The sequence below is a fragment of the Ctenopharyngodon idella genome, chromosome 5, assembly GCF_019924925.1.
Source record: "Ctenopharyngodon idella isolate HZGC_01 chromosome 5, HZGC01, whole genome shotgun sequence".
Classification (NCBI taxonomy): Eukaryota; Metazoa; Chordata; class Actinopteri; order Cypriniformes; family Xenocyprididae; genus Ctenopharyngodon; species Ctenopharyngodon idella.
This window is the reverse complement of record NC_067224.1, coordinates 12,535,924-12,562,037: the sequence shown is the minus strand read 5'-3', so window position 1 is coordinate 12,562,037 and position 26,114 is coordinate 12,535,924. Positions and strand designations below refer to the sequence as shown.

At 40.2% G+C, this 26,114-nt stretch overlaps 1 protein-coding gene across 10 annotated transcripts in view; it reads left to right on the top strand.

The window, feature by feature from the left end:
- The window catches only part of cntrl (centriolin), a 56,408-nt gene that overhangs the window by 18,999 nt on the left and 11,295 nt on the right, over positions 1-26,114 (top strand). For 9 of the 10 annotated variants that reach the window (XR_007930230.1, XM_051893723.1, XM_051893722.1 and 6 more), the window contains 23 exons: positions 553-742; positions 1,167-1,276; positions 1,444-1,638; positions 11,645-11,798; positions 11,935-12,155; positions 12,259-12,435; positions 14,883-15,017; positions 15,275-15,420; positions 15,526-15,715; positions 15,837-15,995; positions 19,069-19,248; positions 19,340-19,447; positions 20,117-20,258; positions 20,395-20,537; positions 20,656-20,827; positions 20,911-21,200; positions 22,443-22,600; positions 22,735-22,897; positions 23,968-24,098; positions 24,446-24,586; positions 24,665-24,791; positions 25,189-25,353; positions 25,444-25,603. Coding sequence is in view for 9 of the 10 variants with exons in the window: in XM_051893723.1 (XP_051749683.1) it covers positions 553-742; positions 1,167-1,276; positions 1,444-1,638; positions 11,645-11,798; positions 11,935-12,155; positions 12,259-12,435; positions 14,883-15,017; positions 15,275-15,420; positions 15,526-15,715; positions 15,837-15,995; positions 19,069-19,248; positions 19,340-19,447; positions 20,117-20,258; positions 20,395-20,537; positions 20,656-20,827; positions 20,911-21,200; positions 22,443-22,600; positions 22,735-22,897; positions 23,968-24,098; positions 24,446-24,586; positions 24,665-24,791; positions 25,189-25,353; positions 25,444-25,603 (3,757 nt within the window). In the remaining variant the exon portion in view is untranslated. The remainder of the gene's footprint in view (positions 1-552; positions 743-1,166; positions 1,277-1,443; positions 1,639-11,644; positions 11,799-11,934; positions 12,156-12,258; positions 12,436-14,882; positions 15,018-15,274; positions 15,421-15,525; positions 15,716-15,836; positions 15,996-19,068; positions 19,249-19,339; positions 19,448-20,116; positions 20,259-20,394; positions 20,538-20,655; positions 20,828-20,910; positions 21,201-22,442; positions 22,601-22,734; positions 22,898-23,967; positions 24,099-24,445; positions 24,587-24,664; positions 24,792-25,188; positions 25,354-25,443; positions 25,604-26,114) is intronic. The other variant, XM_051893724.1, reaches the window with a different exon arrangement.

Genomic DNA, 26,114 nt, shown 5'->3' with positions numbered 1-26,114 from the left:
CCACATTATTATTTTGGGCTGAGTCCTACTGTTGAAAACAGTTATACTGCTATATCTGTTTGTGTAAACCATGATAATCTTCCATGATAAAGCATTTATTTTAAATTAAAAATTAATTTGTAACTATAAATGTCTTTACTGTCACTTTTGATCAATTTGATGCATCTTTGCTGGAATAAAGGTATTAATTTAAATAACAAGTATTCATTTAATTAAAACAAACAAACAAACAAACAAAAATCTTACTGACCCCAAACTTTTGAACAGTAGTGTGACTTATCTTTTTCCATTCAATATGTAGTGCATGAAGTTTTACTTCATTCAGTTCCACTTTAAGAAAAGAAATATGTTAAGATTTTAATAATATAAGATTTTTGGCTAGTGTGAGTCTTTAACAGTGACATTATTATTTATTTATAGGTGACATTTCATACATTTGAGCTTTGATGATTAAATTCTGCAATACAAAAGCTCCAAATGACTTTGCTTTAGTTATTTATATATGGTAGGATGATATTAATTTTTAGAGACATCATTCTCTATGTTGTTCAGGAGGTGGAGGTAGGGAACCTTTCTAGCGAGAGTCCCTACTTAGGAAAGTCTTGTCAGAAGAGGAACATCACATTCCCATTGCAGACGGAGAGCATGGGTGCACAAGACCAGCAGCAGCCAGCCTCAGGGGACCTGACAGAGACAGACTGCCCCAGAGAACATGACATGTCCAGACATGTGCAGCTCAGAGGTACAAAGGTTCAAGGGTACTGTGTGTGTATTCACATTATATTAAAGGGTTTAAATAGTTATATAAAGTAAATACATTTGTATATTACATATGCTATCCATTTTTACTAGCTTTACTTGTAACAATCTATAGTTTTTGATTCTTATTACCAGCACTGCTGCACAGTTTTGGTACTACTGCATATAGTCGCCTTGCTTGTGCATACTGTATAAACAATAACACCCTCAAATAAAACTGAAAGGACTGTTGATGACCTAGTAATTTGGTGGGTTAGGAACAGTGGCCCCACAAAAATCAAACCAAGTGGCATCTGCAAACAAATGATGCAGGACATTTTCTCGTTTTTTTATGGGACCACTGTAATATCTACATCTCTGCAGTTTTCCTGATGCATCTATGTTTTTATTTTTTGTTTTGTTTTTAGCTGAGGTGCGATTACAGCAATTACTTACAGATATTGAGGTGAGAGAGCAGCAGATCCTTAGAGCCAGTGAGGAACTCCGGCAGCTAGAGGAGACAGTTTCTCAGAGACGGGTGAGATGTTCCCCTTTAAACATCTTCTGTGAATGGCTCTATGTTTTAAAACACCACTAGCATGTCTCTTTGAGAAGTTCTCATCTGTTTAAGTAAAACTTGATAGCAGAATCTCCATTCAGATTTGTTTTTAATTATTTAATTGATCTATGTTGATTTGTTCATAGATCTGTGAGGCTGAGAAGGAGCAGCTCAGGCAAGAGCTTCAGAGGAGGATACAGAGACTAGGAGAGCTGAGAGGAGAGATGGAGGCCATGGAGAGGCAGCTGGACACCCTGAATGCTGAGAGGAATCAAGCCCAGAATGAAATGGACCAGCTGCAGAATCTACTGCACAGCCTGGATCCCAGTGACCCCAGACATGTCAGTAACACTCAACCATATGATGATAAAGCAATAATTACTGTGATTTTAGTAGTGATTTTAAGTAGTGTTGTTGTGACGATGTGCTGCAGAGTCCCTAAAACCCCCTTAATTTGTTCAAATCTCTGTTATACGCAACTTCTTGTGGATTATTGTTAAAAAGACACCAATGTTCTGTAAATAAATGTATTCATAATAATAATTACAAAAAAAGAAATCCTGTTAAATTTACAGTATAAAAACGTCTCGGTTATGTATGTAACCCTCGTTCCCTGAAGGAGGGAACGGAGACGTACGTCAGTAGTGACCGACGAATTAGGATATCGCCAAAGAGCCCAACAGCTTCAAGTGAACTAAAACAAGCCAATGGACTTGGCGTGCAATATTTGCATAATGTGCACCGCCCCCGCCAGGTGGTATAAATAGGGGAGCAGATGCCATCGCACTCTGTTTTTTCGCTGAGGAGACAACCTAGTCTGCACTGCAGCGAGGGTACAGAAACTGTTGCGACGGGACGTACCTCTCCGTTCCCTCCTTCAGGGAACGAGGGTTATATACGTAACCGAGACATTCCCTTTCAGTCGGTCATGTTCGATGTACGTCAGTAGTGACCAACGAATTGGGATCCCAAATAAAGCGCCACAGTTATGAACCCCTTCCAGTGCCCAGCACAAGCTCTAGCCACCTGGCGCACCAATGGGACGGGGAAGGGGGCGAGCTTACGCAGAGAGAGTCTACTGCTGTTCCGACATACCCACTAAGTAAACTAGACTACACTGGGGAAGCGAACCCATGGGGGGACGCTGCGGAGACCACTACCCACCCGCAGGGGAGGAATTTACGTGGAGAATACACATATGGACTGGCCGTGGGCAGTACGCATATGGAGTCCCTGTGATGGCTCCACCTGGGTAGGGGGAGACTCATCTGACAGGTGACAGCAGAGCTGGCTCTGCTAAGGGAAAGACACAGGCTCACCGTGGGGAGTTGACCGTGGACAAATACACACATGGGACCACTCACGTGGAGGGGTCACGACATATGGCATCCAGCCAAACGTCAACGTCAGTGATGGAGGTTTGGCCTGGTATCAGACACTCCGCAATGTCCGAGCCGAAGGGGGAGGCGGAGGAACTCGACAGGGTTCGCCAAGCGGGGAACTCGACTGGAGTTAAAGGATGCACGTATCCGGCCCAGGGGGGTGGGAGTGGCATTGCAAGCCGACACTAGAACAGGCTCTTCGCGTCTACCGGCTGCTGGAAGCGAGTACACGGGAAGATACCGGTTCTACACGAAGGCTATAGAATCTAGCGAACGTGTTAGGTGTCGCCCAGCCCGCAGCTCTACAGATATCTGTCAGCGAGGCGCTGTGCGCCAGCGCTCAGGAAGAGACCACTCCTCTGGTGGAGTGGGCTCTCAACCCTAGCGGGCAAGGCACGCCCTGGGATTCATACGCCAGGGCGATGGCATTCACTATTCGCTCCAGGCCCTCTTGCGGAAAGGAAAGCACGGAACTGACCGAAGGAGCACCATTTGACGAACAGGTTCCACTTCAACGCATAGAGGTTCCTCGTAGAAGGAGCTCTAGCAGAAGTGATAGTGTCTGCGACTGCTTGCGGGAGATCACTCAGAACCTCTGGTGCCAGAGGGTGCCCCGTCTCTGAGTCAGGAGGTCCTTCTTCAGACGAATGGGCCAAGGAGGTGCTGTCGCGAGGAGCGTGAGGTCCAAGAATCAGGTCCGAGTGGGCCAGTATGGAGCCACTAACAAGACCTGCTCCTCGTCCTCCCTGACTTTGCACAGGAGCTGTGTGAGAAGGCTCACTGGGGGAAACGCATACTTGCGTAGGCCCCGGGGCCAGCTGAGTGCCAGGGCATCCGTGCCGAGCGTGCCGCCGGTCAGGGAATAGAACCACTGGTAGTGGGCAGTTTCCGAAGAGGCGAACAGATCTATCTAAGCAATCCGAGCGGCGTGACTGCGGCTGCAGATGCCATATGCCCCAGGAGCCTCTGAAAGAGTTTCAGTGGGGCCGCTGTCCTGCGCTTGAGCGTACTCAGGCAGTTCAACACTGACTGGACGCGCTCCTCTGTGAAGCGCGCTGTCCTGGCGACCGAATCCAGTTCCATACCGAGATAAGAGATCCTCTGCCCGGGGGCGAGTTTGCTCTTGTCCCAGTTGACCCGAAGACCCAACCGGCTGAGGTGAGCTAACACCATGTCCCTGTGTTCGCACAACTGCTCTCGCGAGCTGGCCAGGATGAGCCAGTCGTCGAGGTAGTTGAGAATGCGAACACCCTGTTCCTTGAGCGGAACAATGGCCGCCTCCGCAACCTTCGTGAAGACGCGGGGCGACAGGGCCAGCCCGAAGGGTAGGACTTTGTACTGATATGCCCGACCCTCGAACGCAGACCGTAGAAAGGGTCTGTGACGAGGCAGAATCGAGACATGAAAGTACACGTCCTTCAGGTCGATCGCTGCAAACCAATCCTGGGGACGGATGCATTCAAAATGCGTTTCTGCGTAAGCATCTTGAACGGCAGCCTGTGAAGGGACTGGTTCAGGACACGCAGATCCAGGATTGGCCGTAGCCCACCGCCCTTCTAGGGTACAATGAAGTAGGGGCTGTAGAACCCTGACTTCATATCGGCTGGAGGGACCGGCTCGATTGCATCCTTCCCCAGGAGGACAGCAATCTCCGCCTGGAGAACAGGTGCATTGTCCAGTGACACCTGAGTGTAGTGGACACCCCTGAAGACCGGGGGACGCCGGGCGAACTGAATCGCATAGCTGAGTCTGATAGTGCGAATGAGCCAGCGGGACGGGCTGGGGAGCGCTATCCAGGCTTCCAGACACCGAGCCAGCGGGACCAAATGCAGGCGTGGGGCAGCAAGGTAGAGTGCTGGGACCCGACTCGGACGGCATAGCGGCCCGAAGTGGGGTCAGACTCTGCAAGTTGGCAGTGTGTATGGGAGACGGCACATGGAAGGCGTCCTCGACCAACACACTGGGACCTGCTGGCGAAGTGAGAGGGGGCTGAGAGTGGCGAGGCGGGGCCTCGCACACTGCCAGCCGCGCCCTCTTGGGACCTGGAGGATTAGAAAACAGTTCTACTTCATGGGTACCACTGGACTCCGGAGAGCCAGCGGCAGAACAGACCAAAATTCTCCACCCGGCCCTCCTCCGGGAAGGGAGCGATGCGGGCATCGTCTCCTGAAGAACTGTTTACCTCAGCTCCAGGTCGTCCGTTTCTCCAGGACCGCTTCTCGCTAGCCAACTGGCTTGGCTGCAGGCTGAGCGGGCTGGGTTTTAGGCCAGCTTGTGAGGTGAGAGCATCGAGAAAGCGTACTTTGACGACGACACACCTCGCAAGGCTAGCCAGGGGTGTTTCCAGGCCACCATGGTGTACATTGTCTGGCCAGGGGCCTGCGCTATGACTTGCATCATGTGTAGCTCAACCCCGACTCAGAACTACCCAATGCAATGAGTGCTTTGGCCTTCCACAGACTTGCTGGGGGCCAAGACCCATGCAGGGCAGAGGTGGTGTGCCCGTAGCACTGCCACCCCACCATAGAGGGTAGTGAGAGAGAAAAAACTTTTAATGCAGATTATGGCCCTTTTGGCGTTCCATATTTGGCACCAAAAAAAGGCTTCCAAACTGCCAAGTTTTTCATGCACGTCCGGGCTAAAGACAGGGGGCGGGTCAAGGCGAGAACACGTCACACCACGCCCCCAGGGGCCCGAGAAAGCATGGTCGTTAACTCTGAATCTGATTCAGCATGAGCACATCACAACCGTGGGACGCTCAGCCTCATCTTCATGTCCAGAGCCCAACAACCCTCTCTCCAATGTAGCAATCGACATCTGATCCTCTGCTGGAGCCCTGACTAAGACGCTAGGTCCCCCATGAGAAGGACCAGCAATCCACCCAGAAGCTACCAGCCATGTGGGACAGTGAACGTGGCCGTCTAACTGGACGACACACAGCGCGCTGAGCGCCGACGTGGCCATGTTGTTACTAAACAAAAACCATCCACGAACACAGTCACAACATGTTTGCGATGCACTAGAGGAGTGGGGGGCCCACAGAGATTGGCTCAGCGGGTATTGCCCCACTGTGATCCTCTGGTCACCCTGGCTTATTCACCAAAAGTAGTACTTTTCTGATTCAGAAAAAGAAACTAGATCGGGGAATAGGTTAGGGGACTCCACCTCATTTGAGGCACTCGAGTCTCGACCATGCATCTAGAGCGGCGAACAACGCGCTGGGTTGCCATGGCAACGCGCGCTGTCAGCCGGCAGCTCGACGGCACACGGTGCACTGAGCGCTCAAGCCCTTACGAGAAAGGCAAGACGAACAACGCACCGACGTGAGCATGCTCTCACAAGAGAATATGAACCACCCACAAACACAGTCTCAGCACGCTAAGCAGACATGAGAGAAAGTGATTGTGGCCGTCAGTGAGGATAGGAAACGACCACTTCCAGAAACGCACAGACAGAATGACGTCTTGAAAAAGACGCAGTGTCTGTCTGTGAAGCTCTTTTAGAAGCTCTTGTTCTTTGTGCCGAAGCACACAGGGAACAGCCGCGATGTGACTGCAGGTACACTTTTCACTCCATGAATCACAGACACAGAGGAACCGGCCCAAATCACAAACCAAACGGGGCAAATAATGCTGTGAAAACAGCAATTGAGAGCTGTATAAACAGCTCGAGAAGCTCACTCTGGGAAAGCTCGCGGCCTCGCTGTACGGTGCCATAAGGCCAGCACTGTAGAACAAAGCTCTTCAAAGGCTTGAGAAGTCACTCTCAGTCTAATAGCAGGAACACACAGGTTGGCTCAGAAGTGAAAGACAGAGTGCGATGGCATCTGCTCCCCTATTTATACCACCTGGCAAGGGCGGTGCGCATTATGCAAATATCGCAAATAACTCCATTGGCTTGTTTTAGTTCACTCGAAGCTGATAGGGCTCTCTGGCGATATGCCAATTCGTCGGTCACTACTGACGTACGTTGAACGTGACCGACTGAAAGGGAACTGGCAGCTGTGTTTGCCGGAAAATCACTTAAAAAAATAATTTTAAAAAAGCGTATTTTACAGTTTATAAACGTATCATGAACTGATATAATGTTAAAGTCGGCATGAAATGAAAATCCACCCTATCTATTTTCTAAATGCATGTTATAAATCTTATTTTGAACAATTCATATGTGCATATGTTTCTTTTTTTAAATTTGATTTCTTAATGTTTAATCAAAATGTCATAATGTGACCGTCCGATAAAAACAACAGACTTCTCTACAATTTCTCCCACATCTTAAAATTCAATCAACAACCAATACGTTGTTTTTTCTATTTCGATAATTCATTACACTCAAATACATGTTACAATACGTAAGAAAATATCTGTTGCTTCTTCTGTTGCATCACAACTTTAATCTACTTAAACGGTAACACTTTACAGTAAGGTTTCATTAGTTAACTACTTTAGTTAACATGAACTAATAATGAACTGCACTTCTACAGCATTTATTAAGCTTAGTTAATTTTAATTTCAGCATATACTAATACATTATTAAAATCACATGTTGTATTTGCTAAAATTAGTTAATGCACTAACATGAACAAACAATGAGCGACTGGATTTTTATTAACTAATGTTAACAAAGATTAATAAATACTGTAACAGATATATCGCTCATTGTTAGTTCATGTTAGTTAATACATTAACTAATGTTAACAAATGAGACCTTATTGTAAAGTGTTACCACTTAAACTATATAAATCTGCTTAAGATAAACCCTCATAACAATACAGATGTTCAAAAATAAAAGGCCACATAAAAACTACAGTTCATCAAAACCAGCCATTCTGTAAACAATGGCTAATAAATAAACATAAACAGAACAGTGTTACCTACACAAAGACAAACCATCTGGCTAAAATACATGACACTAAATTAATGCAACATACATAAATTAATTAAACAAATGAAATGTAAAATAAAACACCAAAACTTGTTACATATGGTAATAAACAATATTGTACTGTAAAAATACAATGACCCCAAACTTTTGAACGGTAGTTTTTTTTTTTGTTTTTGTTTTTTTTCAATTTGAATTGATCAAAAGTGACAGTAAAGACATTATCATTGTTACAAAACATTACATTTTTATTTCTGTAACAATTACTAACAATTTTTAAAGTATAGGCTGCCAGATAACTTAAAACATTAACTTAAAGCAACTGAAATGCAGTTACAGCTTTGTCTATATTTGCTATGTTTCCCTGGTTGAGATTGATAAATAAGCTTAGAACAAATATTGTATCATGTAGTTAGTATAGTTTATACATTCAAATGTTAAAGGATATATGCAACAACATTTTTCTTCTAAGAACAATGGTAACACATTTCCACAACATGGCTGTGTTCAGCCCCGACAAAACGTTGCAAAACATTTTTTAAACGGAAACGGTGGTGCATTGAACACCCTGTTCTGATGACGCAAGAGTTGCAACTATGGCAGCTGAGAAGGCCATTCTTTGTGTTCTTTTTGAAGAATTTTCAGAGCCTGATGAAATTGGTATAAATACGTGTTTAATACTGCAAAATACACTCGATGTTGAAGTCACTGCCCTTGCTGTCCAGAATAAATGAGAACATCCAAATCAAGTGAAGGGATTTGTGGAAACTGTGGTTCCTAATTATTGTGATCCAACATTTGCCTTGCATTTCATGATGAAAAGACAAACATTTCAGGTGAAGGATAATCCACTTCTCTGACACTGTGTTATGAGATATGACCTTATTGTTTTTATTAGTATTAGAGTATTAGGCTTATCATTATTGCTGATCACTGTTGTTGTGCTATGATATTGTAATATTTACCATTATATAAGCAGAGGAGTATAGAAAAGTTTATGAAAGTGTCACTCCACAATACAATAGCAAAATATATAAATATGTGTAGTATTTTTATGTTACATTAATCACTTTACTTGGACCCATTGTGCAAGCTGTCTCTTTAATACCGCGTGATTTATATGTTATATGTTGCTGCTGATTGGGCTAACATTTTTGACACACCCACCAAACAAGAGAAAGCGTATCTCAATCCCGTTGCACACCATTTCCAGGAAACATGTCGTTCAACCCGGAAACCGTAGCAAAACGTTGCGCACCGGTTTGAGCTTGAACGTGTCCCATGTGTTACTGTTTACACCCATGTGTGATCATCACATGCTGTGCCTTCAACAACATATGCCAATGCCACAAAATAATTTTCATGGGTGTGTTATATTGTCTATGTATATTGTGTCTTCACCACAAGCCTCTTCATATCCTTAGTCTATTTATGTTATAAAACAACAAAGTGCATGTCTTTCTGTTTTCTGTTAAAGAAAATGTTTGGCATACAAACAGTGTAGTTGAAAATGTGTCTCAAACACTGATATGTTGTGGTACCTCCCTAACAAGAAAGATGACAATAATAAGATGAAGTTCTCTGTGGAATTAATCATCTCTAACCCATGATGCTCAGCAACAAGTAGCAGTCATATAAAATGAGGCTCCTGTCTCTTTAAGAAAGAAGAGAGAACTTCTGTCATAGGGGAAATCTGTTGATACTGTGGGTGGAGCCAAAGAGGTTCCTTACTCCCACCCGGCCCCAGACAAGGACACTGATTGGCTGAGGCAGAAAGTTTCCTGTGTTGATTCAAAGAGAGTTGAGAGGAGGGTGGAAACAGTGCAGGGATAGAGGAGGAGGAGGAGAATGAAGTCTAGAGGAGAGGGCTACTTTTAATGATAGTTGGACTCTGTAGACAAAAGCTCTGAAGTTTAGAGTAACGGAGCTCAAAGAGACAGGAAATGTTCTCTTTCTGCACAAAGTGTTCCTGTTACCCCACCTGGTGCAGCAACAGGAGAAAAATGGATACATAGAGACAGAGATTGAAGAGATGGCAGCCACACTGCTGTAGTAAGTACTCCACTGGGGTCAAGGAGGGGCTCATGGGAGGCTGCTGTCATACTGTTGCAATTGTGGACTCTTGATTTTGTTTGTAGAATGATTATTGGTACCTAACAATAAGAACATTAATTCATTTTTTAAAGTGATCAAAACATGATCATGAAAGTTATAAGAATATATATGAAATATATTTGCCGTGTTTTTAAACAGGAAATTGCAAAAGCATTATGTCATCAGGGTTTGCTGGCTTGCATATTCTACATGATTTACATTAGATTTGAGAGCAGTTGGTATAATAACTATGTACATTGTTAAATTACGACCAAACTATTAGATAAAAAAATGTGGTATTTGGTATTTTTGGTATATTTATTTATAAATAATGTTGTTCCAAAGTTTTTAAGTCAAACTTTCCTGTAAATAATATATTATGTGTAAAATAATGCTTAATAAAAGTGTTACATTATCACTTTGAGATAGTGTTGGAAGGCAAGCGGAAGTGGATGGGTGGAGAAGTAACGAATGCAGAAGTCCAAGGAAGTCCTTGCTTCCCAATTCACATACTGTCCACCCTAAACAGTATTTGAGATTAGCAATATTTAGGGCGGATAGCACACTGTAAAAAATTATTTTTCAAATTTGTAAATAAAAATTAGAAAGTATATAAAACAAAGAATATGTTTTAAAAGAAAATACTATTTCAGTCTTTCTACTTTCTTACTTAATTTCACGTTTAATTCAAGCCAAGTCACCTTTTATTATACAATACATATTGCTTCAAAGCAGTTTTACAGTGATAACTGTAAAATAGTGTCATTGTTCAGCTGAAGTCAGTTCAGTGTTGATCCAGTTCCATTGTAAAGATCATCAATTATTACATTAGTTCATTTCATCTATAAAGCAGTTCTAGAGAAAACAGTGATGTCATCATTCAGCTCAGTTCAGTTCTCATCCAGTAGTGTCGCATTCAACTCAATAATGTTGAATATTAAGTGTCCCCTATGAAAAAAGTCCACACCACAACTATAACAATAACAACAATGTGTTACTTGCCATTATTTGTAATTAATTGAGAAATTTACCAGGAATTTGTGAGTGAAAATTGTTTGTACACCTTTTTTTTTTTTTTTTTTTTCAGTGTATGTGATTTGGGATGCAGGGTCTTTGTATTTTTTCAGTTCTGTTCTGAGATTTGTATCAGATTGATTTAAAAAAAAAAAAAAAAAAAAAAAAAAAATCATTTTAAATGCGTTAATGACTAAAAAAACCTAGTAGTTCTACATTTCCCAAAGAAATGTGAGGGTGTTTTCCTTTGAAAGTCCCCTCCAGGATGCTAGGGTGTTTTGGGTGGTTGTCAGGGTGTTGCTGAGGTGTTCAAATGTTTGCTGGGTGGATGCTTACTGGCCCAGTCAAATGAGTCCACCCCTAAAGGCCCATTTACATCAAGAACAATAACTATATTAGTGTCCATTCCAACGCATGATAACGTTATGTTTATTATAAGCAGGCACTGCAGTTATATGGTCTTCATCTTACAATACTTGAGCTCTTTAAAGCAGGATGGATTGGATGATTTGATGTCAGTGTTTTTGTTGTTTATTATTTAAAAAATAATCGTTCTGAAAGTGATTCCATTGATATCATTCCTTTGTGTCGTTATTGTTATAGCTGTGGTGTGGATATCACTTTTTTTTTCATAGAATTAGAGTGATTGTTAAACCGTTATAGTTATCATTACAGTTATCGACTTTGGTGTAAATTGACCTTAAATCTCTATAATGTTCTGGTCACTTAATATGGCTTGGGTCCCTGCTAAGTGTATGGGATTTTTTTTTTTTTTTTCAAACATTTCATTGCCCACTAGTTCCCAAGGGGGTGCCCAAGTCAAAAAATTATTTAAATGTAGTTATATTAACATAATCTTAATAAAAATAAAAAACACTAAATAATAAATATGTACAAAATTAAACTGATATTATATACCACTTGTGTTGTACTTGTGTGTCTACTGATTTTGGACTCTCTGCCATCGCTTTTGCAGGCCCATGTTAAGGCTCAGTTGTCCAAAAAGACCCAGCTACTGGCCATCATGAGCAGAAAGCACCAGGAACTGGAGAGCAGGCTGGATGGTATGATCACACGCATCCACAAGGAAACGCAGGAGATCAAAGAACTAGAGCAACAGCTTACTGATGGTGAGGAAATTTTAAGATTTTTTTTTAAACCTTTATTGGATAAAAAATGCTAGAGTTGGATTCATTGTGAATTAATGGATGAATACAATATATTTAAACTAAAATAAGTAAGAAGAATCAATCTCCACTCATTTAGGTCAGATAGCTGCTAATGAAGCACTTAAACGTGACCTGGAGGGCATCATCTCAGGTCTCCAGGAGTATCTGCAGGGGATGAAGGAACAAGCACGAAGAGCGCAGTCAGATTGCAGGCGTCTGCAGAGGGAAAAAGATGCTCTGCAGCACCTCTTATGTGAGAAGGAGCTTCAATGCACACAGCTGGAGAAAGATGCTTGGAGTGCTGAAAACACACGGGAGGTTAGAGTCTGTTTTTGACACAATGCTCAACGGTGCAGTTTTAATACACCACTCTGTAATAATATGTCAAATCAAAATTATCATATTGTTTGTTGTGTTATAGGAGCTGCAGCTTCAGCAGCAGGAGTTGGAGGATCTGAGGAATGAGAACAAAGAGCTGAAGCATGCTCAGGGTCAGGTCAGTGAATATGAGGCAGAGCTGGAGACCCAACTGCAGGAGAGAGATACTGAGGCCACACAACTGAGGGAGGAGCTGAGCAGACTGCGTCGACTCAGTCAAGTAGGAAATCTCTTCATAGATTTTTACATATTCATCTATAATATAATATAGTTTTTTTAAAGGAATAGTTCACCTGAAAATAAAAATTCTGTTGCTCCAAATTTTTTTTAATTTCACAAAATGTTAAAACCACTTGTGCACTATATTTAAAATATTGTTGATATGTCCTCATACATCTTCTTGAAATATCCTTCAACAACAAGCTGGATCTTACATAGAACTATTTACTTTTGTCACTTTTGTTCAATTTAATGCATCCTTGCTGAATAAAATTTATTATATGGTGTTTCGTCATCTATAAATGACACATAGAAAATCACATTTAATAATATTCAACCAAAAAAATATAGTTGAGCTCAAAAGTTTACATACCCCTTGCAGAATCTAGAAAAATGTGAATCATTTTAACAAAATAAGAAGGATCATGAAAATTGCATGTTATTTTTTATTTAGTACTGTCCTGAATAAACTATTTCACATAACAGTTGTTTACATATATGTGAAATAGTTTATTCAGGACAGTACTAAATAAAAAATAACATGCAATTTTCATGATCCTTCTTATTTTGTTAAAATGATTAACATTTTTGCAGATTCTGCAAGGGGTATGTAAACTTTTAAGCTCAAATGTATATATTTTAGCATTATCATTTGCCATCCCCTTCAGCCAAAAAAATTTAAATCTATTTGCCATGTGCTTGACATTTTTAGCAACAAGGAAGTGAAGGAGACATGAGCACATGTTCAGTCACAATCTGTCAAGGCTCCATTATGAGTTCATTTTAGACTAGGAAATACTTATAATTTCAATTAAAAAAAAAAAAATCATTGTACATCCAAATGTGTTTTCTAAAGTTTTTGGCCATTTTTAATGCATATTTTGTCAATTCAATAACTCAAATACCAAAACAATCTGTGTGTTATGCATAAATGACAAAGTCCTTTTAGGGGATAGATTTTTTTTCTGTATAGCTGCATTATTGTTTATTACTTGCAGGCAATATAATAGCCTTTTTGCCTGTGTTTTAGGTTTATGTTAGTAAGTTTTATAGAAGACAGAGAGGAAAAGCTACCGTATCCAGAAAGTATTGATGATAGTGATGACAGTGCATCAGAAAATGAGGTCGTAATAAGAAAGGAAAAAGATGAAGATCAAGGAGAATAGAAGCAGTCAGGGCTGTCCTTAGGGTGGTGCAACCGATACGATTGCCCCGGGCCCCATTCTCATTGCGTAACCGTTCCATTCCGTGCCAATCCGGGCCAGCTGGTATGGTTACCGTTTCATTTTCCACTGTGGGGCTGATAACGGCCTCTCTTTGGAATGTAATACAAAAGCGTCAGTCGTTGCCTTGGTAATGCAACAGTTTACTGATGATATGAGATGTAAATAACAACTGCGTTATGGAGGATGATCAGATATTTCTTTTAATTTTATTATTCATTTGTGTTTACGATGCTCAAATAGAGCGCTTAGCCAGCTACAGAGAAACTGGTAGCCAGGCAACAGACAAGTGACCAATCCTGTGTGTCGACGTCACTTCACGCATCTTACCAGCACGATTCAGCACGGTTAGACAACCGTGCCGAGAATTCCGGGCTGAGAACGGTTTGTAATTGTGCAGTGCCGTACCAGGCTCCAGTGGAAACACAACTGGAACTGTTCTTTACCGTTCTATGAACCGTTCGGCCCGACGGTGGAAAAGCGTTATTTGGATACGTTATCCTATGCAAGATGTGATCCATACTTCAACCAGAGGTCAGGAAAGATGCCCCCGCCTATTAGCCTCACTACACTGACAATCAGGGATGCTCCAAAAATGATGACTAAACAGGTCAAGATCAAGTTAGGTGTGGAAAGTGTGGGCTACACTGAAAAAGAAGAATCTTGTTGCTTTTCGCTCTAAACACTAAGACATGGTTTCACTATTTTCCAGCCAGTGAAGTTGCATCTGAATTTGTGTCAAGTTTTTGACATTTTCACATGTGAGTTCCAAATGAAATAAAGCAGTACAAGCTGAAATGCTAATAAAGCTTATTAATGTTTTTTGAAACACTAAGACCTTTTCACTACTTTTCAGGTAGTGAAAATGCATTTGAATGTGTGTGCAGTATTGCCAAATTTGCCAAAATTATTTACCCTAATAGGACAATGTCAGTTATAAATGACGAAACCCTAAAAAAAAGGTCAAAGGTCAGGTGTAGAAAATTAATATGAATTTCATAATTCATCACATAGAGGGTTAAAAAAAAGATCTTACTGACCCCAAAACTTTTGAACAGTAGTGTAGTATTTGAATATGTGGAAGAGTAAATAACTACAATTTAATTTGTTCCTCACACATATGGCTATAAAACACTAGAGATATAATATACTAGTAGTGAAATTTCTAATTGAACTATCCTTTTAAAGTTTAACATTTAAGTTTTCTTGTCCTCCACATTTACAGATGGAACACTCTGCACTGCAGGCGGAGCTGCAGAAAGAAAGACAGGCAAAGGAGAATGCTTTGGCAAAGATGCACATGGCTGCCGACAGAGAGCTTGAGAACACAGAGCTTCTGCAACAAGTCAACACTCTCCAGGTGTGTTACTGCACATCAGACCTCATACCAGAGTAATAAAGCTCAGTGAGACTTTTTCCTGTATTAGCATGGGAAAATTCTTGGAAAGACCGAAGGATGGACAACTGAAGTACAAACACTGCTTACGTCATTCAAACCCTTCTCACTGCCTGTAAAAAAGTGTACTGTACATTCTGCTGCTTGATGATGTATGAGAATCATTCAGCCTCCAGTAAGAGTCACATCTTTGAATCACTGGCTAAAAATGTGTTTCACAGGAGGAGAGAGACAGTTTTAAGGAGAAGGTGGATGCTCTTCAGGGTGATTTAGAGCAAGTTAGGGAGGAGCTGATTTGCCCTGAGAAAGTGGCTAAACATTTAGGAGAGCTGACAAGAGCCATAGCTACAGGACAAGAGGAACTAAGGTATGATAGATTCTTATTATATATTTTAGCAAATTAGTAATAATTGAACTGTGTGGCTATAGATGTGTCCATCGGATGGTGATATGTCTTTGTTATCCCATCCAGTTGCAGCTTTGAAGACCTTGGGGAACCGGTGAACAAGAAATTCATAGAGCTACAACAGGAGGTGCGTTGTGTAGTATCTGCTGCTCAGAGAGATAGAGACGAGGCCCAGCATTGCAAGGACAGACTCGCTGGAGAGATGAGTTCGCTCAAAGAGAGACTTAGGAAGTACCAAGAGAGATACCAGACTCAGGTGAGCTGACATTGTGGCATTTAATTCATCATTATTTGAAATATCATTAATCAGATGCTCACATATTCCAGTATAATGTCTTCCTATGAAGCGATGCTGATCTCCCTCTGTTTGATTCAAGCGGGCAGCAAAGAGGTGTGGTGAGGAGGCGGAGCTCCATAGGTTAAGGGAGGAGCTGGAAGATGCTCATGAGCAGCAGTACTTGATGCTGAAGCGTTTAGAGGAGACCGAAATCGACAGGGACCGTCTGCTTGCTGAATTAGAAGAACAAGATAAACAGGTGCCAAAATGAGAGTGATTAACATATTCAAAATTTTAAAGGGGTTCTATTATGCCCTTTTACGAAGTCTTGATTTTGTTTTTGGGGTGTACTAGAATAGGTTTTCATGCTTGACTTTTGAAAAAACGCATTATTTTTCACATATTTTACAATATTGCAGCACCTCTCTTCCCAGTCTTTCTCAAATTCTCTGTTTAGTTCTTATTTCGATGAAGCCCCTCCTTCCGAAATACGAAATGTGCTCTGATTGGTTAGTTGGCCCAGTGTGTTGTGATTGGCGAACCGCTTAGAGCGTGTTCCGGAAATGTCACTCCCCTTACCATCTTTCATCAGTTTCATCTGCTCAGGTATAAACATTAATGATGGCATCCATTTTGCCATACCAATTCGAGCCAGATTCATACCCTGAGAATGTTTACGTACAAGAGGATCGTGTCGAACATTTGCAAGCACAGATTTTACAGGCCGTTTCAGAGTGGTAAGTTCCTAAGGTTCAGTGAATAGTCTTACAAACCTGATTCCAAAAAAGTTGGGACACTGTACAAATTGTGAATAAAAAAGGAATGCAATAATTTACAAATCTCATAAACTTATATTTTATTCACAATAGAATATAGATAACATATCAAATGTTGAAAGTGACATTTTGAAATGTCATTCCAAATATTGGCTCATTTTGGATTTCATGAGAGCTACACATTCCAAAAAAGTTGGGACAGGTAGCAATAAGAGGCCGGAAAAGTTAAATGTACATATAAGGAACAGCTGGAGGACCAGTTTGCAACTTATTAGGTCAATTGGGAACATGATTGGGTATAAAAAGAGCCTCTCAGAGTGGCAGTATCTCTCAGAAGTCAAGATGGGCAGAGGATCACCAATTCCCCCAATGCTGCGGCGAAAAATAGTGGAGCAATATCAGAAAGGAGTTTCTCAGAGAAAAATTGCAAAGAGTTTGAAGTTATCATCATCCACAGTGCATAATATCATCCAAAGATTCAGAGAATCTGGAACAATCTCTGTGCGTAAGGGTCAAGGCCAGAAAACCATACTGGATGCCCGTGATCTTCGGGCCCTTAGATGGCACTGCATCACATACAGGAATGCTACTGTAATGGAAATCACAACATGGGCTCAGTAATACTTCCAGAAAACATTGTCGGTGAACACAATCCACCGTGCCATTCGCCGTTGCCAGCTAAATCTCTATAGGTCAAAAAAGAAGCCATGTCTAAACATGATCCAGAAGCGCAGGCGTTTTCTCTGGACCAAGGCTCATTTAAAATGGACTGTGGCAAAGTGGAAAACTGTTCTGTGGTCAGACGAATCAAAATTTGAAGTTCTTTTTGGAAAACTGGGACGCCATATCATCCGGACTAAAGAGGACAAGGACAACCCAAGTTGTTATCAGCGCTCAGTTCAGAAGCCTGCATCTCTGATGGTATGGGGTTGCATGAGTGCGTGTGGCATGGGCAGCTTACACATCTGGAAAGGCACCATCAATGCTGAAAGGTATATCCAAGTTCTAGAACAACATATGCTCCCATCCAGACGTCGTCTCTTTCAGGGAAGACCTTGCATTTTCCAACATGACAATGCGAGACCACATACTGCATCAATTACAACATCATGGCTGCGTAGAAGAAGGATCCGGGTACTGAAATGGCCAGCCTGCAGTCCAGATCTTTCACCCATAGAAAACATTTGGCGCATCATAAAGAGGAAGATGCGACAAAGAAGACCTAAGACAGTTGAGCAACTAGAAGCCTGTATTAGACAAAAATGGGACAACATTCCTATTCCTAAACTTGAACAACTTGTCTCCTCAGTCCCCAGACGTTTGCAGACTGTTATAAAAAGAAGAGGGGATGCCACACAGTGGTAAACATGGCCTTGTCCCAACTTTTTTGAGATGTGTTGATGCCATGAAATTTAAAATCAACTTATTTTTCCCTTAAAATGATACATTTTCTCAGTTTAAACATTTGATATGTCATCTATGTTGTATTCTGAATAAAATATTGAAATCTGAAACTTCCACATCATTGCATTCCTTTTTTATTCACAATTTGTACAGTGTCCCAACTTTTTTGGAATCGGGTTTGTACAAAAGCGAGAACCCTGTAGCTAAACACTACATCAACACTTTAATGTTAGCTAGCAGGCTAGTGGAGCCTTTGTTTACATCGTAGCAACAACATAAAACTTATAATTGGAACTATTAATAGAAAACAAATAATAAAAAATACTTTACAGGTTGTGATCCACAAACAACTGATTGTCCCGACAAAGTGGGAACTGCTCCGTCTTTCAGGAGAAGCTTTTGTCTGTAACAGGCATTGTACTCTCTTAGTTTTTGGAAGCTGTCCTCTGTAAATTGTGCAGCACACAGATAAATGTTGGCGCTGTATTGTTCAGGAACAGTGTTAAAAATAAACTTTAACCGCTGTATGCTAAGTTTGTCTGCCTTAGGAATGCCAAACAAAGGGGTTTTAAAACAGGGGTGGAAAAAACAGTGTCTCTTCGACATGGCAACAGCACGCTACTAAAGCAGGTCATCTTCGTCATCTTCAGTGCAGCTCAACCTTGCAGATCTTTAATGCTCAAACAACATTACACACTATCTAAAGTTAAAGTGAAAAGTATAATAGGACCCCTTTAAACATCTTTTGTTACATTTGTTTGCCATCTTCTTGATTTTGTTCTGTTTTGCTCAGTTTTGAGATTAAATGCATAGTTCAGTCATGAAACTCTTCGAAGTAGCTGATTGTACTTCACTCATGCCAGTAGCAGCAGCATAGCATATCCATTCTTAACAATATAATGCTGTTAAATCTATTTCCAGAGTTGTCATGATTGAGATACCTTCAAAGCTTCAATCAAAATGTAATGTTAGGGAACCTATGTTGTAATGTGTAGGGAACCTTTTTTTATTTACCCTTTGACCCTATGGACAACTAAAAAACTGAATGAGAATGCTTTATTTTCAGTCAGCCATGATTAATTTATAGATCCACAATAGACCTTAACTTGTATTTTACTTTGGATATAGCTTTTTTTGTTGTTGTTGTTCTAGATGAAAGCTGAGGAGAGCCAGACTCAGGAGCAGCTAGATTCTCTCAGTCTGGAGTTGCAGGCACTCAGGAGATCATTTTCCTCTGCTGACAGAATGGCTGCCCAGCAACTGTCTGCAGCTAAGGACAAACTTCACTCACTTCATAGCACTATAGAAAAAATACATCTGGAGAGAGCAGCGGTAAGACAAAGTGCAGGCTACTTGAGATCTTTTTGGAGCAACATCAATGTGAGAGATGTTCACTGATGATCATGTGTTTATATGCATGTAGAATGCAGAGGAGTTACAGAGCACCAAGATTCAGGCTGCCCAAGCCATTCAGGACTTGGCTAGTGCTGAAGCAGAAATCCAGGTTCTCCAGAAGCTTTTGATAGATAGGGTAATGTACAGTATCTGCTCAGAATCTTTAGACTTCAGTCTTCAGTTTTAACATCCTTTCAGCGGATCTCTGACATTTTATGATTGTCGCATTTCGCCCCCTAGTGGCAGTCGCACTGAACTTTTAAATTGGTCATGAAGAACCCTCTGCTTATTCACTATGGTAAAATTAATGAATAATGAATGTATGAATTTGCACCCAAAACCAATTACCCCAATACATCTGAAAGAAAAGCATAGTATGTTTTCTAGAGCTAAACAGTGTAAACAGTTATATAATTACAATAATTATTTATAACGGCCCATTTTACAGAAATAGTGTTTAAAGAATAAGTTTAATTCTTAATTTTATTTTAGTTAAAAGAATATTTGTAATTCTCACAATATGCTCATAGTTTTGATTAGAATACATCACATCTTGTCAGGCAGTCGCATATGGTATAGCTGCAAAAGGTAAAATGCGGTATTTCGGTGCACCCAAAGTTCAAATCGAATATCAGAATATTCTGCATACTTTATTCAAAACTCCATGTAGTTCCTTTACTACTCTCAATTGGAAATGAATGACTTCCAGTATCTCGCTTGTCAGAGATAGTGAAAAGGCGGCTTTAGTTTGTTAATGCACTGTTAATGCTACATTAATGCATTCCCTGGTTTCTGTTGAATGAAGGTTCATGAGACAGATGGGAATCTCCACAGTGTCCCAAACTCTAGTATTCAACAGCAAGAATTGGACAGATTAAACCAAACCTTGAAAAGGCAACAAGCTCAGACCAAACGTCTCAAAGATCAACTTACACAAGCCAAAGAAGGTTTGTTTGCCATCTTTCCATGGTAACTCCTCACAAACACCCTAGCATCATGGTGGCGTGTTTTGTGGCGAAGAAAGCACCATGCACATTTCCTTCAATGCAAAAATTGACTTGTTATATATTGTGGTTTGTTTAGCTAACAACGGAAATCTAGAAGAGCTGCTGGACGAGATTGGAGCCCTGAAGGAGACTCTTCTACAGCAGAATAACTTCCTGTCCAGTTTAGTAGATCCCCTGCCAAACACAGGATATTGGTACTATGTACCATCAAATCAGAATGTAAGATATCATATTTTGAAAAATGTTATTTTAGCATTAGAAAAGGAATACTCTTGTAAGTGACTTGACTTCACCAGTGTCAATTTAGTATTATAATCAGCATGTTATTTGTCTTCAGGCCCCTAGTTTGGGATCTCAGGGCACGCAAGACTCTGGATTGGGCTTTGTGCAGCCTCAGTCCCCTAAGAGAGGCCGACGGTCTGGCCACAGAGCACAAAGGGAAAAAAGACCTCCTGTTAATGGAGGATATTGGGTCTACTCCCCCCATCTGCACGCTCAAGGAAAGAGAGGCAAGTGCCAAAGTCTCTCTCTTCAACATCATGGTAATAAATATCTTGTCAAAGCTGTAATATCTGTCCACATGTTTCCTCAGATGCTCAGATGTTCAGAGACAGTGGAAGAGAGAGCGATATGGACGGGACACGCTTCACACCTCCATCTGGCTCTGCTGGATTTACTTTACCTGATGGTACCGCTTTTCCTTCCGGTTCATTTATCTATAGTCACCCTGTACCTGGCCTCCCCACTGGCTCAAGTACAGTCTTCTATGGGCCACCTCCTGATGGAGCCAGGCTGGTGTACGGACCTCCTCCCAGCAATCTTACTATTCCTCTGGTGCCCAGTGGGACGCTGCACTGTAATGTGCCTGGACATCACGACTTGGTGAGAGATACTGTATACAAATTTTAAGTTAAATTGAGCTCTATTATTTCCTGTTGAATTACACCGCTGTTACATTATTTTACATAATTTTACTGTAATTTATAAATATATTAGTCTTTAAATGTATTAGAAGTTTTATTTAACATTACATTTTTACATTGACAGTGTTTACATACACAATATTATATTGAAATATTAATCAGAATTTTGTCATATTCCGATGATATGTGCATAATGTAAGCATGATTACCCAATTAAGACAATATTCCAGTTATGAGAAAATTTGAATAAAATCTTTTTTTTTTTTAAATATTAATAGAATTTACAAGTATTGTGAACTTTTGCAATGGTATTTTGCAAATAATGTTCTTGTGTGCTATTGTTTGGAAACTTAATACTTTTATTCACCAAGGATGCATTCAGTTGATCAAAAGTGACAGTTAAGACATTTATAATGTTACAATTACTAAAGATTTCTATTTCAAATAAATGCTGTTCTTAGGAACCTTCCATTCATCAAAGAATCCTAAAAACGGTACGGCAAGGCACGATTACAAACCATTCTCAGTCAGGAATTCTCAGCACGAATCATTGGTTGGTAATAAAATTAATAATATTATTTCAATAAAATTAAAAGAAATATCTGATCATCCTCCATAATGCGGTCGCTATTTACATTTTGTATCATCTGTAAACTCTTGTGTTACCAAGGCAACAACTGATGCATTTGTATTACATTCCAAAGAGCTCTGTTTTCAGTCCCATAGTGGAAATATCCGTACCAGCTGGGCAGGATCGGCATGGAATGGAATGGTTAAGCAGCAAGAGCTGTTTGGCTCAACGGTGGAAAAGCGGCTGTTGATAATAAAGTTTCCTGAGCACCAAATAAGCATATTAGAATGATTTCTGAAGGATTATGTGACACTGAAGACTGGAGTAATGGCGGCTGAAAATTAAATATTAAATGTAAAATAAGTAAAAATAAAAATTATATGTAAAATAAATTGCATTTTCAGATATTTTCAAATAGAAAACAGTTATTTTAAATTGTAATAATATTTCATAGTATTACTGTTTTTACTGTATTTTGATCTAATAAATGCAGCGTTGGTGAGCATAATAAACTTCTTTCAAAAACATTAAAAATATAACTGATCACAAATTTTTGCACTGTAGTGTACATGGAAATTTTTTTAATTAGAAACTAAGTTTTGGTAAAAGTAGTTTTGGTTTGTGTTTCAGGAGCATGATCTGAAGAAGGCAGAGCATAGGCTGAGAGAGGAGTGTGCTGATAGAGTTCACAGTGAGGAAGAAAAGCACACACTGCAGGAAAAAACAACAGAGCTGCAGCAGGAAATCAAACGTCTGCGAAGGACTATCCACACACTGCAGCGCCACATGTCAGTGAGCATGGCAACACCAATATATCATACTCAATATGAACTCAGCAAAACACACAGCAACTCTGAAATGTAAACTACATATTATTGATAAAATTGAATATCTAGTGCCTTTCATTTTTTTGGTTCATCAGGAGTGGGCTGGAAAGCACTGTATTGCATGCAGAGGAGGAGCAGTGTGTGCTGGGAGAGGTGGAGTGTGTGGAGAAGACCCTGCTAAAGCGCAGAGCAGAGCTCAGAGAAGCTGACAGACGGCTTCTAGAGGCTGAGACAGAGCTTAAAGACACTCGAGCCAAGGTCTGACACTAGTGTTCCTCTTAGTTGGGGAGCCACGCTCTTAACTACATTTTTCAGTAGCATTAGGGGCTGTTCACACAGAACGTGTTTTTACATTCCACTGTGCTACTTTTCCATTTTTTAATTTATTTTTTTTTTTTATGTGAAAGCACTAGAGAGACGTTTAACCATTGCACTCACATCTCGCATCTTTTGCAGCATCTTGTTCATGATGTGGCATTCTAAAAGCATGCCGCTCAAGTTAAAAAAAAGTTCAGCTTTTACAAAAATGCGTCTCCAGACCTTGTGTTTTTTTTTTAATCCCGACCTGCATCTTGCTTTTTAAACGCAAAAATACGTTCTGTGTGAATGACCTCCACTTTCCTATCAATTCTCCAGTATGATATATGACATAAAATAAGTATAATAATGACATAAAAATTATTAAAAAAAAAAAAAAATCACTGATTCAGTCATTGCTCCCTGTACAATAAATATTTAGCTAAATACTGCTGTTAATCACAACATGTTTTTATTTAGTTATATAAATTAAGATTTTTATAGTTTTTTAATTAATTTAATTATTTTGTTTATTTATATCAATTAATACACTACCATTCAAAAGTTTAGCATCAAATAAGGTTTTTTTGTTTTATAGAAATTAATACTTTTATTCACCAATTGTATTGAACAGTAAAGGAATTTGTTACAAAAGATTTATATTTCCAATAAATGCTTTTCTTTTGAACCTTTTATTCATCAAAGAATCCTAAAAAATGTATTATACTAAGCAGCACAACTGTTTTCAGCATTGATAATAACAAGATATGTTTCTTGAGCAGCACGTCAGCATATTAGAATGAATTCTGAAGGAATTCAGCTTTGACATTTTAGATATGCTAAATAATAAATAACTTTAAATATTAAAATAGAAATAAGTTACTTATTTATTATTTTAAAAAGTAACTTGACTGTGGTTAAACTACATTCAATAAAAAAAGTAGCTTCCCTAACACTGGTCTTCCTAAATATTACATGTACTGTATACATCAACTTCCGAATTGCTATGTCTAATGTATGTGGGTTTGCAGACTAAAGAGAGTGTTCAGCGCTACAATGAGGCCAGGAGGCGAGTGGAAGAGACAGAACGAGAGCTGGTGGAGATAGAACAGAGAGCTCAAGACAGCGCCACAATGCTGGTCCAAACCAAACAACAGCTCAGGTGAACACAACTACGTTAAACACACATTGAAAAAAATGAATTACTAATGTCAGTTCTGAATCCTTACAGCTGCTGTGTGTAATTTATACATCATTAGTGGCACCAAACAGAATTGCAAAAATAACAACCGTTTCAAAAAGGTTTACCAAACTCTTTTTTGTTCAGACAAAAAGGTAGCATGGTGTTGAAAGCAAGTGTTTACACATTTGGGGGAAATCAACCTACGAATGTTTTAATGTAATTAAAGTATTTTAACATCAAAAAATTACAGCAGCTTTTAAGGAAGTTTAGTTTGAGCTGGAGAACTTGGTAATAGCAAAAATTTAAACGTAAATGTGCTACTGAAGGAATCTTCAAGAGGATGTTAAGGAGCTGCAAAAAAGGAAACAGGACCAAGAACAGACTCTACAAGGAGTAGAGGAGGTCCTCGCATGTCAAGATGCAAAGTTTCAAGAAGTCAACAGAAAGCTGGATAGAGCGACTGACAGGTACTACAACTATGATTTCAGTAAATCACTGAATGCAGAAAAATTCTCTCCACTGAACTGTCTGTCTCTTGTATATAGACTGGAAACTGTTGAGAAAGAGCTCAGAGAGACCCAGAGCCTTGAGGCAAAACTCCTACAGAGCTGCAGAGAGACAGAAGACAGCCTAACACAACGCAAAACTGAACTGGGCAAAGTCAACACTCAGGTAACACATGTGTAAAGACACTGATACTTTTATTCAGCAAAAACTCATTAAATAATTCAAAAATGACAGTAAAGACATAATGCAACAAATAATTTGGTTTTAAATAAATGCTGTTCTTCAAAATGTCTGCCCACCAAATCCTGGGGAAAAAAATGGTTTTCACACCTTCTTTAAATAGCACAACTTCTTTCAGCCGTGATAATAAGAAATGTTTCTTGAGCACCAAATCAGAATTTTAGAATGATTTCCGAAGGATAATTTGAATATATAAAAATTGAAAACAGTTATTTTAAATTGTAATTGAGTTTTACTGTAAATTAACCAAACCTTTGAACAGTATTGTGTAGCTGAAAAGTATTACATCAGTGTGACTTTGTGGGTCTTGTATGGGATACAGGTGGTGTTGCAGCAGGAAGAGCTGTCTTTGCTGGACAAGAAGCTGGAGCAGTGGAAACAGGAAGAGGAGGTTTTGAGAATTAGTTTGGAGCAGCACAGGCAGGGCCTGTTGGATGTGCTCAGACAGGGAGAAGAGGATGCCCAACTCTTACACCAGCGCATTCAGGTTTTTCACACACACAAAATATTAGTGCAGTGTTTATTTATTTAGGAAATACTTTTGGTGAATATTTATGAATGGTCTGGATATGTATAGGAACTCCGTGTGGATGTGCAGTCTTTGGCCATGCAGAAGGGAGATCTGGACTCTCAGCTGTCCGAGAGCAAAGCTAGACTGGCACAGTACAAGAAAGATCAGCAGCAGGAGGAGGAAACCCTGCAGAGCATCCGTTCAGCCATCAAAAAACACACAGCAGGTCTGTTACATTAAGAGTGGGCAGTTTGACATGTCATGACATTAATTTAACATCGTTTAACATCTGTCTCAAACAATAGGGGCTTTCGTACCGAATAGTTTTAGGAACTTAGTTCTAGGAACTAGCCACTAGGATAGTTCCCCGAGAACTAATTTCTCCCTCAGGCCATGTTGCTGGTTGCATTCGCACCAGGAATAGGAACTGTGAAGCGGCCAACAGCGGCGTCTTTAAGCGCGGCATTTGCACTTGGTAAAAACTGGTGGATGGAAGCCGTGATCAGAGCTGCGTTTGTTTTTGTTTGTCATGGGTTTCGTGATAATGGAAATTACATCAGTATTACATATCATCGAGGCAGAGAAAAGAACACAACCCTGCAGACAACAGGTAAATGCCGTTATCATTGTTTTCCATGTTTGTGAAGTAAATATGTTTACACGGCTTTTTAAAAATGCCGGGTGCTTGTGTTTGACATGCGTTTGACCAATCAACGTATATTCACGTCACTGATAGT